This window comes from Hyperoodon ampullatus (assembly GCF_949752795.1).
Source record: "Hyperoodon ampullatus genome assembly, chromosome: 11".
NCBI classification, from domain to species: domain Eukaryota; kingdom Metazoa; phylum Chordata; class Mammalia; order Artiodactyla; family Ziphiidae; genus Hyperoodon; species Hyperoodon ampullatus.
In genome coordinates, this window is record NC_136924.1 from 80,250,490 (window position 1) to 80,271,763 (window position 21,274).

The 21,274-nt window shown below is 39.7% G+C and overlaps 1 protein-coding gene across 1 annotated transcript in view; it reads right to left on the bottom strand.

Moving 5' to 3' along the window:
* Positions 1-21,274, bottom strand: part of BMAL2 (basic helix-loop-helix ARNT like 2) — a gene marked incomplete at both ends in the record, with an annotated part of 92,853 nt that overhangs the window by 26,452 nt on the left and 45,127 nt on the right. Inside the window, 6 exons of the mRNA XM_079714728.1 lie at positions 2,502-2,645; positions 3,473-3,590; positions 6,568-6,660; positions 7,727-7,806; positions 13,201-13,358; positions 18,905-18,946. Of these exons, the coding sequence (XP_079570854.1) occupies positions 2,502-2,645; positions 3,473-3,590; positions 6,568-6,660; positions 7,727-7,806; positions 13,201-13,358; positions 18,905-18,946 (635 nt within the window). The remainder of the gene's footprint in view (positions 1-2,501; positions 2,646-3,472; positions 3,591-6,567; positions 6,661-7,726; positions 7,807-13,200; positions 13,359-18,904; positions 18,947-21,274) is intronic.

Here is a 21,274-nt window from a genome sequence, read left to right on the forward strand (position 1 = left end):
ACTCATATCATTAAAAAAAATGAGTGAAGTTCCGACAATATGTCTTCATGGTTTCACTTTTATCTTTTTTAATTGAAGTATAGCCAAATTTCACCAACTAATACTACTATTTAGAATTACTTCCTTTTAGAATTTTTTCTATAGTTGTTATTATAGTAATTGAAATCATAGTGTATACTCCGCATTATTTGCATATCATTGTGATAACTTTACAGTGTTATTACAAATTCCTTATAAATGATTCTAATGGTTGCATAATATACCATCATGTAGCTGTGTCATAGCTACTTAACCACTCTTATGTTGTTGGAATCTATATTTGTTTTTATTTTTTCACCATCATAAATATGCATGTGCTTTTATCTATGTGTATAAAACTTTATCTACTGGTTACTTCTTTTCATCTTCTAGTAATTTCTTTTTTTTTTAATTGGAGTATAGTTGATTTACAATGTGGTGTTAGTGTCAGGTGTACAGCAAAGTGATACATATATATATATATTCTTTTTCAGATTCTTTTTCCTTATAGGTCATTACAAAATACTGAGTATAGTTCCCAGCTTTATACAGTAGGTCCTTGTTGTTTATCTGTTTTATATACCGTAGTGTGTATCTGTTAATCCCAAACTCCTAATTTATCCCCGCCCCACTTCCCCTCTGGTAAACATAAGTTTCTTTTCTATGCCTGTGGGTCGCTCTCTGTTTTGGACATAGATTCTTTTGTATCATTTCTTTTCAGATTCCACATATAAGTGATATCATATGATATTGGTCTTTGTCTGGCTTACTTCACTTTGTATGATAATCTCTAGGTCCATCCATGTTGCTACAAATGGCATTATTTCATTCCTTTTTATGGCTGAGTAATATTCCATTGTATATATGCACCACATTTTCTTTATCCATTCATCTGTCCATAGACATTTAGGTTGCTTCCATGTCTTGGCTATTGTAAACAGTGCTGCTATGAACACAGGGGTTCATGTATCTTTTTGAAATATCATTTTCTCTAGATATATGCCCAGGAGTGGGATCCCTGGATCATATGGTAACTCTGTTTTTAGTTTTTTAAACAAAACTTTTATCTTACTTATTAATGTAAAGGAAAATATGAACCAACATCCATATCAGAACTCTACTCAGAGAGCTGGTTGTTAAACACTGCCTAGCACACCACTGCCCCAGCCCCTATGGACCCCCAGATCTGGCCCCAGCTTCCTCTCTTCCTAATGCCATCTTCCACATCTAGGATGCAGTCACACTGGTCTCTGTTGAGCCCCCAGATACCAAGTTCTTCCTACCTCCAGGTCTCTATACTTATCTTTCTGTCGGGAATTTCTTCCCATAGATTTTTGCACAGCTGACTCCTTCTCATCATTCTGGTCTCAGCTCAAATGTCCCCTAAGAGAGACCTTCTCTTAGTACTGTAAAGTAACTCCCTTTCCCTAGTCCCTATCCTCATTATCTCATTTTATGGACTTCATTGCACTTTCTTAAAATATTTATTAATTTATATGTTAATTGACTGCTTCCTGTCCCTGTAATAGGAAGTTCACTAGAGCCATGATTTGTCTGCCTGTTTCCAATGTGTACTTTGTATTTGATACAGCACCCGGCACACAGTAGGTACTCAATGAATAACTGACTGACCAAAATCTATTTAATTAGACTATTATGTCAGGCAACGATCTCAGGCTTATTTCTATCACTGTTCCGTAAGCATAGACAATATGTAGTAACCTTGTTAGAAACAAGATTGTGATAGAAGCTGCGGGAAAATGCAAGTGGGGGAGGACTCTACACCCACAGAACCTCAGCACCAGTCTCGGCACTGCTGCCCAGGGCATCCCCTCTTCCTCTCCTCTTTCTTGCCCTTTCCTCCTCTTGTGTTCCCAAAGAATCTCATACTTGACACAAGAATTTAAAGCAGTGGTTCTCAAACAGAATAGAGAGGTTGCAACCTATGCGGTTGCAAGGCTTAGAAACAAAGAGTAAGATGCTAGGCCAGGGGCAGAGGGTGAGATCAGGTTTTACAGAAGTAAAATGGTTATCCTGGACACTAGCCATGCACCACAACAAAGAGATGACTGAAATATTAGTACTAAATAAGTCCGTGTGGAAACTCTTTTCTTCACAGGAGAGAGAAATTAATCTGGTAGTCTTTAAAACACATACAAAACTTGATAATGTTAGCCTCTGCTCAATTTATAACTTGCATCAAACATCACAGAGATTTCAGCCATGTTAAGGTAGTTGCGTTGGCCGCCAAGGTTTTCTCTCATATGGACTGCTGTGTAGCTTAGGTGATTCACTTATGGTTGGATCTACTTAACACGGTCTTGGTTCACCAGAACCAGAATTATTTAGATAAATAAATGCTTTTGGCCTCAATTATTTGCCTTGACCATTCAGCTTATTTTTTTTTCTTGTACAGAAAATATTTAGGACGTTTAATTTTATATCCATGCCTCAAATCACTTGACATCTCAAAAGGACAATACCTTTCTTCTTTGAGTTGAGTAAGCATTCGTGCTCTTCTTTAACAGAGATTTTACAACTCTTGATTCGACAGAAAAAGGATCGTCTTGAGCCAGAATACACACAACTCCTTCCGGTGTGGAAATTACTGTGAGCTTGCAAACCAGCTTTCATAGTGCAAAGAGGTAAGAGAATAGGTAGAAAATAATATTTTCAAATAATTTTGAAATCTATCTCCTAACATTTTCTGGGCACCTATTACTTGAGAAATGGTTATTGACATCATTATACAGTAAACCCCAAAGTGAAACATACCAAAAAAAATGTATTTGTCAAGCAATCACATTTTGATAATTTATAATCACTTGAAATTTATCTTTATATTTTTCCCCAGGTGGGCAGATAGTAAAGATAATTTAAATGAAATTAAATGAAAAAAACCTTAACTAAAACAGTAATCAGTAGCATAAAGCATTATTATTTTTATATTATAAATAATTATTAGGCAATAAGCATTTTCAGAGAAGAGAAGTATTTCTGGAGAAGATAAAGAATATGTATACTTCTCAAGCACAATTATACAAGGTCCTTCACATTGAGTAGACCTAACTAACACATTTAAGAAAGAGAATAATTGTCCCTCAGCATACAACTAAATAATAAAAAAACTCCAGCAATTTTTTTTATCCCAAATGATACTTTCCTATAAAGATTTTATTAGCATATGAAAAATAGAGAATATGAAGTAATCACATTTTCCCCAAAGCATCTTCAGATGAATGTATTTGTTTTTATATACGTGTACAAATACATGAATTCTCTATATAGTTATATTGTTTTTTTAAACTGAGGTTGATGATTATAAAGTTTACTAAATAATTCTCCTCTTGATAAAACCATAATTAGCTAATGTTTTCAAAACACTGTACAGCTGTACTCTGAAGTAATAATTACATTTACATAAAATGGTAAGAATGCTGAAATGAGTACTTACTTTCGGCATCTATCAGCTTCTCTCTTGGTGAAATATCAGAGGAAGAAAGTTGTTCCTTTACTTCGGCAACATCTTTTGGATGTAAGAAGTCAAATAAGCTTTGTCCAGTCAAGCTAGCCTATTTATAAGGTAGATGTTCATTGAAAATCAGTATCATGTCATTTCTACCTTTCCTCATACAGACATAGGATACTCTTTCTTTGGTTTAAAGTGGCTTTTTCTTAAGCTCAGGTACATTTACTGTACTGGGTGACCTTAGCTTGGTCAGTGTTAAAAACAGTGATACGTGTAGATAGAAAAAAATACATGCACACAGACCCATAACTGGATACACACAAACCACATATACACACCTAATAACTAACATTCTATTTATTCTTGTTACTCTTGGTAACATCCCCAATTCACATGTTACTTCGAGGCATATTATTATTTACTTTAAACTTTACCATTAGTAAAAGAGATTATATTACAGTATAATATAGAAGTCAGAGAATACCTGTGATTTTTATGGTGTAACTCAAATTTACCATACTGTTTACAAATAATTACCATACTGTTGATAACTCAAATCCAACCTGGAATACATCTCTTTTGGCATTCCACTTCTCCCCACATGCACAGCCTTCCTCAGCCCATGACTTTGCTTGCATGGTCTCATCACCTGGAATTCATTACCTCTTCTCTATAAACTCAGTTCCCTGGCTGATCCAGCCAATTGCCTTTTGCTCCCTGAATTCCAAGATTCCTTCTCCCAACCTGAAATGTCTTCCTCCCCTTCTCTGCTCATCTTAAAGCCTAGGAGACATTCTACTTCACATGTGAAGCCCACAGTGATCACCCCTCTTCTGAACTCCTTTATTACCCAAGCAGACATTCCTATAGAAGGTAAAAACATGGACCAGCTGGTCCAAGTGGCCTGGAGTGCTTGGCAGTTAGATATCACTATCAAAAACAAAACAAAACAAAACACTAGCAATCTGATTTATACATCAGTCTATTGTGTGATTGGCTAAGATAAGTCTATACCCAGAACTGCTTCAGAGCAAATCAGTTTTTTTAATTGAAGTACAGTTGATTTACAATGTTGTGCCAATCTCTGCTGTTATAGACAAATCAGATTTCTGAAGCTGAAAAGCTGAAGACCAGACCCTGTACCATGGGGATCCCAAAGTCCTCCTGAGCAGTTAGTGAGTCTCTTGAATGGTCTCTGAAATGGAAAGTCAGTGTCCAGTGGGACTGGCCTCCATGTTACTAATTTGGAACTTAAGAGCTACATTGAATTGTCAAGTATCTTGGTGTGTATGTATGTGTGTGATGTTCTTTATTTCCAATTAGAAGATAGAAAAATCAAGTCTTACCCTGCTTTTGCGTCCCCACCTATAACCAGCTGGTTTTCACTCCCTCTGTATGTAGGTTCATAATATCTTTTTCTGTTATTTAACTCATTATCTATGAATGCCTTCTATCTCTCCAAATTTTCAAGTTTGGGGGGAATATAGGCTGAGATTAATGGGAGTTATTTAAGATTAAAGCTGGGGGCTATCTTATTTCTATATTATTTATTATATCTTTATATATATCATTATTAATTTTTTTACAATGGTGTGTTAGTTTCTGCTTTATAACAAAGTGAATCAGCTATACATATACATATGTTCCCATATCTCCTCCCTCTTGCATCTCCCTCCCTATCCCACCCCTCTAGGTGGTCACAAAGCACTGAGCTGATCTCCCTGTGCTATGCGGCTGCTTCCCACTAGCTATCTGTTTTACATTTGGTAGTGTATATATGTCCATGCCACTCTCTCACTTTGTCCCAGCTTATCCTTCCCCCTCCCCGTGTCCTCAAGTCCATTCTGTAGTAGGTCTGTGTCTTTATTCCCATCCTGCCCCTAGGTTCTTCACAACCATTTCTTTTTTTTTTTTTTTTAAAGATTCCATATATGTGTGTTAGCATACGGTATTTGTTTTACTCTTTCTGACTTACTTCACTCTGTATGACAGACTCTAGGTCCATCCACCTCACTAAAAATAACTCAGTTTCATTTTTTTTATGGCTGAGTAATATTCCATTGTATATATGTGCCACATCTTCTTTATCCATTCATCTGTTGATGGACACTTAGGTTACTTCCATGCCCTGGCTATTGTAAATAGAGCTATATATATTATTTTTATTATGTATTCTATTATTCTATTTCTATTTTGAAGGAGACCACAGGTGCTAGTTTATTCACTCTGTTGGTTTCAGTGCTATAGTTTTTGAGTAACTAGTTTAAATTAAATGGTGTTCAGTAACAAGGAAGCAAATCAATCACACCACTAGTTAAATGAAAGATGTATTTCAGAGTTTGTTGCCAGAGCCTAGATCAAAAACTGTTTTGCAGTGCGTATAACTTAATAAATAATAATGCTGTCTCTTGGAGGAAACAGAGAAGGGTGACTAATATTTTTCAGACACTCAAATATGATATCGTATTTAGTGCTTACATCCTGAGAGACAGGTATAATCATAAATTCCACTGTTTACATAGGAGGAAGCTGAGATTCAGGAAAATGAAATAACTTGCTGAAGGAAGTGAACACTCCTGTCAATAACAAAAATTCATACTTTTTCCACACATCTTCCCATCTCTCTTAGTTCTAACTTAGCAGAAGCCAATCCCACAGCCCAATGGGAAGAAAGAGTTCAGAAAAAGAGCTTCAAGATATGTTTCTTTTTTTTTTACAAAATAAACACAGTGGGACTTCCCTGGTGGTCCAGTGGTAAAGAATCGCCTTCTAATGCAGGGGACACGGGTTCAATCCCTGGCTGGGGAACTAAGATTCCACATGCCATGGGGCAACTAAGCCCACATGCCGCAACTACCGAGCTCGTGCACCTCAACTAGAGAGCCCGCGTGCCTCAAACTAGAGCCCATGCACCACAACTAGAGAGAAGCCCGTATGCCGCAACAAAGAGCCCATGTGCCAAAGAGCCCACACCACAACGAAAGATCCTGCATGCCTCAACTAAGACCTGATGCAGCCACCCCCCAAAAAAAATTTTTAAAAAATAAACATAGTAAGAAAATATCCTCAGTTTTGGATACCTGATCATAATTAAGTATTTTGGAGACTGATTTAGAAATGAAGAGAATTTTTCCTCTTTCACATCCAACCACAAATAGGAAGCCTTCTGCAGTCTAGGATTTAAAAATACAAAGTGAATATTTTAAAAGATATCTTCTGTCTCTCTCATACACATACATTCAGATTTTGAGGAAATTATTGTAGCAATAAAACTAGTAGAGTGGTCATAAGAGCTAGTAAAATTAATTTTAAGAAATTTTCTTAGTACATAAAAAGACTGATAAAATCAAACTGAACCCCAGTCTAAAGTAATGTTTTTGACTTGGAAAGTCCAGGCATGGAATATCTAGTTGAGATATTTCAAAATATAAAAATTACCTATGTCGAATTCTATACTCATACAGAAACTCTGTAAAGATATCAAAACACATCAATAATGGTTGCCTGTGGATGCACTGAGATGGAAGGACTGTGCAGACTGGGATGAAGGAAGCATCAGGAATACTGTATTTGAATTCAGCTTTTCAAATAAAAAAGGGGCTCTTTAAAAAAATTAAAAGAAAAACGGACAAAGGTGTATCAAAAATCTTTCTATTTAATCATACTAAGGCATAAAGCCTAGTAGTAATAGCACAAGATCAAAACATGTATTACCTCCTGGGAGCAGGATAAGCCAATGACATGGTCATATTTTCCACGTCAAATAAACCTGTAGACCAGAGAATCTGAAACCCAGGCATGCACGTGAAAGGATGAGGACAGAAATGGCAGAGCATCGACTAATAACTCATTCAGTAAGCAGTGGCTGGCTCGTCTGCAGAGAACAGGATCCTGAAGGAACTGAGTACAAGGTAGATGGCCTGAAGGAGGTGCCAAGAGTGGGGAAAAGAGCCTATTGTGTGGGAAGTGAGGGCACCAGGCAGTGTAAGGAGCTTAGCATTAAAGACAAGCTATGCTCTCTCCTTTGGAAAGTACCTATCCTCTGCCTCTATATTCATTAGCCCAAACTAATAAGACATATTTACTTGCATAACTTAAATTTTTATCTTAAAGGAAATTTGGTATAATACAGAGTCCTGTATGTTTAGAACAGGGATTTTTAGAACTAAAAATCTTCCTCCCATTCAAACAAAAATGAAAGGACAAATGCAACTTAGGCAAACATATCTCTTAACTTACCTTAAGAATTAAGTGTCTGAGCTCATTATCCTGAATGAATGAAGGTCTGTAATTATTTCCTGCATAAGAACGTGTCATACCTGAAAATAAAGAAGTCAAATAGTTATTAAAAATAGAGATGGAGGGACTTCCCTGGTGGCGCAGTGGTTAAGAATCCACCTGCCAATGCAGGGGACATGGGTTCGAGCCCTGATCCGGGAAGATCCCACGTGCCGCGGAACAACTAAGCCCATGCGCCACAACTACTGAGCCTGCGCTCTAGAGCCCGCGAGCCACAACTACTGAGCCCCTGATCCACATCTACTGAGCCCGCGTGCCTAGAGCCCGTGCTCCGCAACAAGAGAAGCCACCACAATGAGAAGCCCGCACACCACAACAAAGAGTAGCCCCGCAGTCACTGCAACTAGAGAAAGCCCACGTGTAGCAAAGAAGACCCAACGGAGCCAAAAATATAAATAAATAAATAAATAAATAAATAAATAAATAAATAAAATAGAGTATTTCTCTAAAAAAAAATAGAGATGGAAATGTAGTAAATGCTCAGTGAACATTAGCAATGCTGCTCTTGCTATTGGTGACAACGATGATGATGGTATTTTCTCTTTTAGCACACTCTAAGACCTCTTCTGTAATCATTCTCTTTCTTCGTTATTACTAGATTGCAATGTCCTGCCTCTCAGACTGTAAATTCTTAGAACTACTTATTCCATTATACTCAAGTGTGCAGACAGTAAGAGCTGTATATTGAAAAGTAATAAAGTGCGATATATTATCTATAACATTATAATAACATGCAACAATATTCATGACTCTGGTTATTTTTATAATTTCTTAGCTTATTAAAACTGATCATATGAATTACCCTGAATAGAGAGATTCTGGAATTCTAAGCAAATTTTATGGATTCATAAGATTTCCCACATGACCCTTTAACGATCATATGGAGACTTCTGATAATACAAAAAAATGTATAAAATATAAATGAAATAATTCACCTTAAGCCCTTAGCACAGAGGTTACTGTATTAAAAGGAAAGTCTCTAAAGAAACCAGAAGAGCTGGGAAAATGATAAGTAATGATCATGTCAAAGCTAGGTAAAATTTGACCTGAGAGAAGTAAGGGAACAACTAAAAGTACGTTTGTCTTGAGGGCATCCACCAACCTTGACAGGGAAAGCCCTTCATGGCCACAAGGGGGCGCAGGGGACACTTCATCAAGCCAAGGTGTGCTGTCCCCAGATAACCTCCAAGCAAGGGTGATTCAAAAGTAAATCACATTTCCCTCCCTTACACTTCCCAACCTCCCTAACCCTAAACCCCTCCTTCTAGGCACCTCAAGGAAAGACGCTTTTGCACAAGAAAGGTAGGGTAACACCCTGAGACATGTTAACCATTAATTGGTCCTTGGATGAATTTATAGCTGAAACTCACCAACTACCGAAGTGGTGGGGAAAAAACAAAACCAGAAAATCACACACACTCATGGAGTGATTTGGTAAAGTCTTCTCAGAGAGGCAGCACCCCTAAAAGGCCTGGCATAAGCGAATGAAATCTCTTTTGGAATCTACCTTCTAGGTAGCCCTCAAAGAATTTCCCCAAATGACTTCTTGTTCTTATTATTATTACTACCCAGTAGCCTGGTAGGAGGGAGTTGAGAAAGGGATGAAAGACGCAGACTCCGCATGCCAGGCCAGGCACAGGAATAAATCAATGTGAGTGAGGCGCTGACACTTCCAGGCTGGCCTGAAGCGAGGCTGGCGGAATCGTGCTGAGGAAAGCCAGTCAGTGTCAGGCAGCCAGAATGGGCGAGCCCTGACGAAGTAGGAGAGTGAGGATGTGAGGACGTGAGGACGTGCCAGGGAGAAAAAGAGGGCAGTCAGCAAAGCGCTGAAGCTAGGGTGAGGCGAGCTAACAAAATGCAAGTCATGCGATTCTGTGTGCCGGCCAAAGGGCAGTGACAAAGTTGATTCTCAGATCCTGGTGGCAAAAATAAATGAGGAAATGTGATCACTGACTTATTTATAAAGTTCATCACTATCATTAAAAAATGACAGTATGACAATGATCATTATCATGATAAGGATAATAATGATCAATATGACAGTAACAATTCCTCCTCCTGTCCTCTGACCACCACCTCCAGCATCAAGAAACCCTGTGCTTGGAGATCAGCTCGGTGCTTTGTGGCCACCTAGAGGGCTGGGATAGGGAGGGTAGGAGGGAGGGAGACACAAGAGGGAAGAGATATGGGAACATATGTATATGTATAACTGATTCACTTTGTTATAAAGCAGAAACTAACACTCCATTGTAAAGCAATTATACTCCAATAAAGCTGTTAAAAAAAAAAAAGAAACCCTGTGCTCTTTCTCTGATATCTGTCTTAGGACAAACATCATATGATATCACTTATATGTGGAACCTAAAAAAATGATACAAATAACAGAAACAGGATTTACAAAACAGAAACAGACTCACAGACATAGACTCAAACTTGTGGTTACCAAAGGGGAAAGGTGTTGGGGGAGGGATAAATCAGGAATTTGGGATTAATGGACACAAAACGAACAACAAGGACCTACTGTATATGTATAGCTCAATATAGACTTTGCTGTACACCTGAAACTAACACAACATTGTAAATCAACTCTACTGCAGTAAAAGAAAGAATAATGAAAAAAAGAGAAACACTGTGCTCACCCTTTACACTCGTCCTTAACAACAACCCTATGAGGCAATGCATTACCCGTTTCACAGCTGTGGGAGTTGAGGATTAGAATGTGAAATAACTTAAGTCCCATGGCAGTTAAGGCAGGGAGCCAGGATTCGAACCCAGGTTTGCCTCCAGGACCCACCCATGCATTATTGGCTCCAAGGTATTCAGACCCACGCAGGTTCTCAGAAAGTGCCTGCTGCTGCAGAAGAAGGCTTACTCCAAATGGGGTCTGCAAACCACTGTCGTCATCACACCGTGGTGGGATGAGCACAGAAATTAAGAATACACATTTAGACACGTTTATGGAAACGTAACACTGTTGTGGCATCCCAGCCCATGAGCGTTTTTCCACTAATTAATTGTACCTTATTTCACAATGGATGGGGGTGGGGAACACTTGCTCTCCCCCCAGATAGTCTGCAAAGCACTGCTGCAGAGTGTAGAGAAAAAAATCATTTCACCATCCTCTGTCTTCAAAGTAATGACGTGTGGACCATCCACGTGCAGCCTTCTCATGATCTGGCATCTGGGCGTTTGTGGATCCAGTTGGGGTACACTCTGCCTAGGGCACTGGAATGCAGCCCCAGCTGCTTTAAGTCACCTCATCCGTGGGTAGCACTGACTAAGGATCTGGTCAGGATGTGTGATGCGTACGTGACCACCTCGCTTCAGCTTAGCAGGGCCAATGGTGAAATCTACGCTCTGTTCCAAAGAATCCCTTCTGGATTCAGGCAGCGTCTCCTCCCTACTGAGCTGCCTCTGCCCCTCGTCCCAGGCAGACTTCCACATAACATTTATCACACTGGGTGTTAATGATCTCCTCCGGGGTCTGTCTCCCTTGTCCACCATGAGCCCCTCCAGCCCAGAGATCTTGCCTCCTTCATTTTCCTAACCCCAGCACAGGACAGGAACCGAGCGGATGCTCATTTCATGTTTGTTGAGTTAGTTGACTGATTCATGGCTTTTCCATTAGGTCCTCTTCTGCCAGGACGCTGTGAATGTGAAAACTGTTGGGTAATTTTAGGGTTGCAAGCAAATGACCTCAGCTGAGCCTGCTAATGTTCACTGCTAAAAGATTTAAGGGAAGTGTTGCATACAACTTATGCAAGACCCAGTTGTGGGTAAAAGAGAATCTTCTTTCACAATAGACTCTTATGAACCAAAGACCTCCTATCACACTCCCTAAAGGAAGCCTGCCAGGCAGTCCCCCAACACCTGGGCTGCTCTCTGCATGGCACTGAAGGGATCAAGGGCTGAACTTGCTTTTCCCCACTGCCTGCACTCCAGATCTGCATGCAGTCAGCTGATCAGAGTGCACAAGTCATTTTTCTACCATCTGTGGAGATCTAAGGAAGGTGATTTAAAGTACAACTTGCACAAATTATTGCTGAATAGCCCTTTAATAGCTGTCTCTAGTTTTACCTCCTAATTTGCCAATGCCCCCTCCTCCTCCAATCCGAACAGATTTGCCAGGACTTTTTGGCTCAGTAAGAAGTAAGATCCTCTTTGTCTGGGCTGCAGTTTGCACCTGGAGTCCAGGGAACACTGCCCTCTTCTAAGCTACTTTAACTTGACTTGGCAAGGTCTCTATGTTCAGACCACAGAACTTGCTTTTCCCTGAAACAGATTCCTTTTCCTGGCATGCAGCATAGGACAGAGATCTAAAGAAGACCCTTGGTCTTCCTTTGCTTATTCCTTTCTTATACTTTTTTTTTTTTTTTTTTGCGGTATGCGGGCCTCTCACTGTTGTGGCCTCTCCCGTTGCGGAGCACAGGCTCCGGACGCGCAGGCTCAGCGGCCATGGCTCACGGGCCCAGCCGCTCCGCGGCATGTGGGATCTTCCCGGACCGGGGCACGAACCCGTGTCCCCTGCATCGGCAGGCGGACTCTCAACCACTGTGCCACCAGGGAAGCCCGCTTTCTTATACTTTTTGAGCCAGATTTCACTATAATCTTTTAGATCTTTACAAATCTGAACTTTGAGAGGCTTCTCAGTGGTCTGCAGCGAACTCCTCTGCTGGGTCTTCTGATCATCTCGGTATGAATTTATGTCATTAACATTCTTGTACCTAAAACTCAATTCTATTTCCATCATTCTACCCACCAGACCAGGGTTATTCCCAAACCAGATGTGATTTTGACTACACATATACACAGAATACTTATTATGCTTTGATTTAAAATTCAAGCTCAAATAGGGGAACTTCTAAAGTCAGAAACGATCACGCACGCCCCAAGAAGCATCAGCTAAGGACCTCCTTCACCCAATGTCTCGTAAACGTGAGAATATCTTAGAATAGTAAGGTGTGATGCATTTTCAGGTGCTACTTACAAGTCTGAATAAAGTTTTAAGAGAAATTGCTGAATTTAAGGAGGTTTTCTTTGCTAATAGTGGATATCTGTCAATAACTTAAAATTATAATAACTAACATTTAAAAACTTCTAAATTATTGAGAGGTATGTACAGCAGGTTTTATCTTCATATTATGTATGAGAAAACTAGTAGAAATATAAAGGCTTTTCAAGTTCACATAGTAAACTCAAGATGAAGTTTTTAGTGAAACCAAGTTTTCTGACCTCCAATTAGTATTTTCTCCACATACAGAATACAGACAAGCATCAAAATGAATACCTATAAAGTTGAAAGACACACCTGTATAAAATCTCAGGAGCCAATAACAACAAAACAAACCCATCAGGGACTTCAATTCCAGGGAAGACTTCACAAACCCCAGTGTGGAGGCCATTTTCAAACTCACCTTTTAAAGATCTCAAGTGTTCAACAGCCATTCTTAAAACTGTCAGTTTGTCCAGTTTCCGTGCCATGGGATTGCACTGAGGGATCATCGCAGACAGTTTTTCAATCAGGTGGTTCATTTTATCTCTCCTCCGCTTTTCGGTTTGGCTATGAGCTTCTCTAAGAAGGAGAAAGAGCTTCCGTTATATTGAACATTTAACAGACCCCCAGTGACCCCAGAGGCAGCAGTGGGAGCACGGGTGAGGCCAGCAAGCCTCCGCTGTTCTTCCTCCCGACTTTGGCCCTGCAGGTGGCATTCTGGGAAGGGGCAGGAGTGGCACTCATTCACACTGCTTTTACCCGCCCCCCCCCCAAATCTTTGCTCCTTCCTTCCTGACCTTATTCCCTGAAACCTTCAAGAACTAAGACCTCTGTGTGAGAGCTGCGGCAGGTGGTTTTTTAGCTTCCCTCCAGTCATAGAGGAAGAATGGGTCGCCTTCTATTCAAAGTTAACTCCTTTCTGGTCTTTGTTTGAACAGTTATCAGCATTTTAAGCTCATTCTCTTTCACATTTCCTTCTATGCTTCGATAAATGGGCTCAAGTCTCTTCCCTTTGAGGAAGAAACCCCTTTCCAGAATTCTAGGGATTTTTTTTCCTTGCTACTGTCTTCCCTCCTTGGCCAGCTTCCTGAGAGTAACCTTTCATCTCCCAGGTGCCTCTCCTATTAAAATCAACCTCCCAGGATATCCCTGGTGGTGCAGAGGTTAAGAATCTGCCTGCCAATGCAGGGGACACGGGTTCGATCCTTGGTCCAGGAAGATCCCACATGCCATGGAGCAGCTAAGCCCATGAGCCACAACTACAGAGGCTGCGCTCTAGAGCTCGCAAGCCACAACTACTGAGCCTATGTGCCACAACTACTGAAGCCCATGCACCTAGAGCCCGTGCTCCGCAACAAGAGAAGCCACCGCAACGGGAAGGCCACGCACTGCAACGAAGAGTAGCCCCCGCTCACCACAACTAGAGAAAGCCCGCGTGCAGCAATGAAGACCCAGTGCAGCCAAAAAAAAAAAATTGAAATAAAATAAAATAAAATCATCCTCCCAGCCCCCATTCCACTAAAACTACTCTAGCAGAGGTCAGCCTCATCTTATGCAACCCCAGGTGATCCCTGCCTTGAATTTGACACTGTTGCCATTTCTCATTCTTCGCTGGCTTCTGTGACCTCTCCTCTCCTCCAGCCTCTCCACTCAGCTCCGCCTCCTTAGCCTCCCTACTCAGCTCTTCCTCTGTCCTTCAATACTGGCCCCCCAGAGACCCCTCACTTGACACCACTCTCTCCTCACCTACAGCTTCACCCTAAGAGATCGCATGCCTTCATAAGGCTTTACAGCTACTCATAAGCTACTTACCATTCAATCCCTATCTCATTCATTCTTTATCCAATTCCCAACCTTCAGAACTAAAATTATGCACCTCAGTGATTCATAAGCCCCCTAAAACTCAAGAAATCCCAAACTGGATGCATTCTCTGCAGCCGACCCCATTTTAATCCTTCCTCTGCCAGCCCTGATTACTCTTCCTTCTAAAGGGTTTATCTTGATTGGTGACGCCACTGGACTAGCTCTAGACCCTCCCTTCCTTCTTCACCCTGAAGAGCCAAATAACCACAAACTCCTATAAATTCTAGTTCTTAAAATAGTTCTTAAATATTTGAGATGGCTTGAGCCATGTGGTCAAACTGAAGTTGCAGAGTCACTCTCCCTGGAGTGCACGTCCTGAGGAGCCTGAACATGGGAGGGCACTTAGGGCACCAGGACGCGCAGTTAACTTTGAATTTCAGATAAACAGTGAATACTTTTTTTAGTATAAGTATATCCTGGTGCAATATTTGGGACATACTTGTACTAAAGAGTCTTCATTACATACCTGAAGTTCACAGTTGGCCAGGTGTCCTGTATTTTATCTGGCAGCCTAGTCTCGGGGGGGGCTCATTCACACTCCCCAGCAGCCAGTTCAGCAGATGAGGGGCAGTCTTGGCCTCCAGATGACACCACAACGATGTGATGCCACTTAATCCCCTCTCATCTCTGTGCCCCCTTTCTAACTCAGAGGCTACGTGACTTGTCTATCAGCATGAGGCTGAAACTTGAACCACACACGGCCCCGGTCTTTCGAGCCTCCTGCTATTATCACAGTGCTCAGCAAAGTGGTCGCCACAGCCCAAGAGAGAACTGGTTCTTTCCGGGGTAAAATGGTCATTCAGCTGCATTGACATAAGAGAAATATTGGCAACATGTGAAATGTTCAACAAGTAATGCAACCTAAGCCCTCTCTCTTAAGATTTGTTAAGAATCTTGTGGTTATAGGGCTTCCCTGGTGGCGCAGTGGTTGAGAGTCTGCCTGCCGATGCAGGGGACACAGGCTCGTGCCCCGGTCCAGGAGGATCCCACGTGCCGCGGAGCAGCTGGGCCCGTAAGCCATGGCCGCTGAGCCTGCGCGTCCGGAACCTGTGCTCCGCAACGGGAGAGGCCACAGCAGTGAGAGGCCCGCGTACCACCCCCCCCCAAAAAAAGAATCCTGTGGTTATAGATGATCTTATTTGCAAAGCAGAAATAAAGACACAGACAGAGAGAACAAATGTATGGATACCAGGGGGAAGGGGGGGATGAGCTGTGAGACTGGGATTGACATATATACACTATTGATACTATGTATAAACTAGATAACTAATGAGAACCTAGTGTATAGCACAGGGAACTCTACTTGGTGCTCTGTGGTAACCTAAGTGGGAAGGAAATCCAAAAAAGAGGGCATATATGTATACATATGGCTGATTCACTTTGCTGTACAGCAGGAACTGACACAGCAGTGTAAAGCAACTATACTCCAATAAAAAAATAAATTAAATAAAATAAACATATCTAGGTTCTGAGTGGGGAAAAAAAAGAATCTTGTGGTTACAAGTGACAGAAACCTTCACTTAAACTGACTTAAAAAGTATAAAAAGACTAAAAAGATGTAGACTAAAAAGAAATTGATAGTCTGTGTCACTGAAAAGCCCAGGTGACCACAATGATGGAAGCCAAATGAAAGACGCCCCCAGTGCTCAAAGCTGAAATAGTCTGAGCAACAAAATAAATACAGTAGCATTGGATTATATCCCAAAGTATAATATGAATATGCAGTAGTCCATACTTATGTAAATAAATGATTGAATACATAAATGGGGGAGAAATCTCCCATACAGAAGAATTCCAAATAATTTATGTAGATACTCCATCATCAAAGAGAAGCAACATAAATCCCCACTCCTTAAGCATGGGCTGCACATACTGTCTTCCTTCGATAAAAGAATCATTTGACAGTGTCCAGCCATTGTAAAGTGAGGCACCCTTAAGATTTTTTGAAAGAGTATTTAAAGAATAAATATAATCATTCCTTAAATAAATAAATAGCTTGACAGTGGAGAAAGCTGACAGACCCCACCTCAGCCAGGTGATCAAGGTCAACATCAGCAGTGATGTCATGTTGACCATAGGCATCCTTGACATGATGTGACGAGAATGACACTTTGCTTCTGTGGTCTTCCTCCAAACACATACAACCCCAGCCTAATCATGAGAAAAACATCAGGCAAATCCCAATTAAGGGGCATTTTACCAAATATCTGACCAGTATTCATCAAAAGTGCCAAAGTCACCAAAAACAAGGAAAGTCTGAGAAACTGTCACAGCCAAGAGGAGTCTACATGGAATGTGCTATCCAGGATAAGCCCCTGAAACAGAAAAGGGCATTAGGGGAAGACTAAGAAGACGTAAATAAAAGACGGACTTTATTCAATAATAGTGTACCAATATCAGTTCATTAATTGAGATAAATGTGCCACACGAATATAAGATGTTAATAATAGGAGAAACTGGGTATGGTGTCTATGGGAGTTCTCTGTACTGTTTTCACAATTTCTGTAAATCTAAAACTATTTTAAAATTTAAAAAAGGTTATATTAAAAAAAAAAAAAAAAAAAAAGAAGAGTTTGGGGAAGGCAATCTAATGGGAAAGAGGAAAAATAGGAGACTCGTCCCGATCTGTTTTTAGAGACTTTAAACTAGATGGAAGAGTGGGGCTAAGGGGGGAAGCGCTGATGGAGCACCATCCGCCCAACCATTCACGCTTGACCAATGACACTCCTGGAATAAAATAAGTACTCTGGGGTGAACTGGATGGAATTCAAGTTACCTGTGTATTTACATAAAATTCAGTTATCTGCTCGTACTTTGGTCTATTCATGAGCAATTTTTATTTATGTTTATTTTTGGCCACACCACACGGCTTGCAGGATCTTAGTTCCCCGACCAGATTGAACCCAGGTCACAGCAGTGAAAGTGCAGAGTCCTAACCACTGGACCAGGGAACTCCCCCATGAGAACTTCTTAGATTAAAGATTTATGATTTTAAAAATGTTATGATTATCTACTTGCTAGAATGTTCACCTCTTCTTTCTAACAATATTACCCATTAGCATGGACAGTAGCAGTGGACAGAGATGCCTGATTCCAGGAATGTACAGCAGAAGAGAAAGTGACTTCTCTCAGAGCCAGGGTTTTGAGGGAGATGAGAACCGGTAGGAACAAGGTCACTTGGGAATAACAAATGATGATGCTGGGAGCTAGGAAAGACAGAGGAAGGTGAAACAGCCAGTTTTTGAATAAGGTACTTTACTTGAAGGAGGTGCACCTGAAAAGACTTCTTAAAGAATTTTATTAAAGAAGGGCATATTTACCCAGAGGCCAATTCTCTGCTTAATAATTTATCAGGGCTCTGGCTCTTAATTCTGTGAACTGTGACTGCCACTTTGAACCATGTCAGTGTTCTGCAGAGTCATATTAAAAAAAAAAACAGAATAAATGGAGATAAAGCAAAACTGAGATCTGGCCATGTTGCCAGATGTAGGAAAAAAAACTTGTTGACGTTGAAAGAATATGAAGAAACAACTGACAGACTTCATGGTGATGGAGTCCTAATAATCACACACTCCTTGTAAGTAATTCTGATTTGCTTATTGGATGAATTAGGTTTTCTCTAGTGCTTCAAGAAAATAATAGTTGTTTTCAATAAATAGCTATTCTGAGAAAAATTTAAAGACACATACGCCAAAATGTTATTCAAGTAGAGAGAGAAAAAAGGTATAAGGTATGTGACGATGGTATCAGATGGTTTTGTTTTGTTTTGTTTTTAGAACTGTATTTATTTCCACTCACTCCTACTTCTTCACCCTGAGTGGCTGCATTACTTCAAGGCAGGGGCCTCTGGCTCCACGGAGAAGGAAATGAGTTCCCATTTCAGACTTCCTATGCTGAAAGGTGGTCCAGCAGGGCTGAGGGAGCTCGGGAAGGCTCTGGACTCAGGGCAGGCAGGCACGCGGCAGGGACCCTGCCCTGTGGGATCTGCCTGGCTTCTCTGACAGAGAAGCAGAACTGCTGGCATCACCCACCTGACTCCCTGCATCCATTCCAGAGCTGGAAAAGAGCTCATCAGAGCGAAAGGAACTTATGAGCGCCACAATTTGGGCCTGAGGTATCTGCATCTTCTCAGAGCAGAACATATGAGAAAAAGCTAATATTCATGAATCCATTCTATCCTGACATCACCATTTGCTTTGGCTAACGGTCTACATATGCGACCTTTCCCACCCACCGTGTACCCTCTCAACAGTTCAGTATACCTGAAGGACTTCATTTTTACTTGTTGTTCACCATCTTCCGTTCTACAAAAAAGCAGGATAAAGTATCAAACTACATGAAACAGATTTTCGGTAATTCTTGAGAAATAAATGTGGGATTAAGTCCAATCATCCTAATTCCTACTAAGTCTTTAGTTATGCATGCTACCCTGAGCTCCTAATTGAAACAACTATTACTGTCTGCATGGGCTGCTCTACTAAAGCTGACAGGTGCCTCATCCCCATCAGGTAACAAAACTATGTGAACTGACAATGAATAATAATTACCACTCTATTTAGAAATTATCCCATGCCAATCTTGAAAAGGAATATAATGTTCATAGAAATAACATTAAATAAAATAGCTATTTTTAAAACAATTGATGGATTAGCCAAAAATTTTATAATAGCTCTATTAAAATAGGCTGAAAATACATTAAGAATCTCAGATCTTTAATCAAAAGGAATTCATTTTACCTGAAAATTCATCTAGATGGTAAGAAATATTTTTAAAAACTGGAAACCGATCACTTGCCAATAATATTAATTTTCACATTAGTATATGCCTTAGCAGAGTATACTAAATGTATATATATGTGTGTGTATAAATATTTATATATACATATACATACATACATGTGCTATATGGGTGTGTTTATTTATTCAGAAATGTAGTCACCAGACCACTACCAAAGTGAAATATACTGATGGTGATAGAATACTTTCCACATTAAAAAACTATGCAGACGGAATAGGTTTTTTAAATATGTGTTTTAAAAAATATATTCCCAAATGTATCATTTTTTGAAAGGGCATTTAAAAAATTCAGGGCAAAGCACCCATCTCATCATAATCACAGTCAATATTTCAATGGGTCGCCCTCCAGTCTCTTTCCTAGACAGGTATCTAGATACAAACAAAAAATAGCTTTGACTATTTTACTTAGCTATGGGGGTGGTGGTGGGGCATGGAAGGATATTTATGTAGATGTGTTGTATATATATGTATATATATATATAAAATAAACAAAATTCAGATCATAGTGTAAAATTTTTCCTGTCTTGTCTTATTCACTTAACGCTGTAACATAAATATTTTCCCATAGCTTCAAATATTCTTGGAGAATATGATTTGTAATGATTAAATAGTGGCCCATTGGTTAACTACACTATAATTTATTTAATAATTTTCTATTATTAGATATCTCAATATTCTAATTTTTCAATATTATAAATAGTATGACTAATACTATTGTGGTGCATGCATCTTTGATTATTCTCCTAGAATAAACCCTTAGACATACAATTTATGGGTAACTATTTTAAGGCTTCTGACTCATCTTGCCAAATTTCCTTCTTAGAAGACTCAACAATGATCATTTTCCAGGCTTTGAAAAAAGTTTGACCTACCTTTGAACTATTTTAGTCATGTGATGTCCTTTATTTGACGTTTCAAGAATATTTTTCACTTAAAAAAGATAAATACGTGCTGTTTATAGAAAAGTTAATAAAATTTATGAACAGATGCATATAAATATTCCAAATAAAAAAGGACCACTAAGATAAAACCTTAATCAAAGGATGCTTTTCCTTATCACTGTCTAAATAAATAGCTTTGATGACAGTTTACCAAAAATATTTTCACATGTGTTAGTTAATTCTCACAGCATTTAAGAATCATGTAGTTATTACTATCCCCGATTTTACAGATGAAGGAGTTGAGGTCCAGTAAGGTTACTGACTGCTCAAGGTCACAGACCTAACAGGAGGCCAGTGAAACTTATTCTGTGCTGGCTGGTGTACCTTCCTCTATGCCTTGATCATTGTCAGCCTGCTCTGTGGTATAAAATTTAACAGCTTCTTTGAAGCAAAAGAGAGGGTTAGATTAAGTCAGCTTTTTTTTTTTCTCTTTTCTGCCTGACTTCATATTTATGGACTAAAACAGAAAATAATTATATAGATGAATGATTTTCTTCCTAATGGTGTGGAATTATATATACATATACATTACTTCAATCCCAAAAGGTAAAGTTTGGCTATTTTAAATCATGCTTTTGCTTTGATTATATGTGTTTTAGCAAATTAACTCACTGACTGAACTTGCCTCCTTGGTGAAATCCAAACCTATTGTACTTAGGAAATCCAAATACACTTTTATTTAATGGTCCCTTGCAGAATAGAATAAAGGCACGACGTCATTAGTCATATAATTCATTTCTTTGTTTGCAGCATGCACCTAGATAATTAGTAAATTTGCTCTTTGTATTTTTCTCCATGCTGGCATTTGGTCTACAGTCATGTTTTATTTATGAATTTTAATAAGCTCTCTGATATTAACAACATTCACATTACTTAGATGCATTTTCTTAGTGTA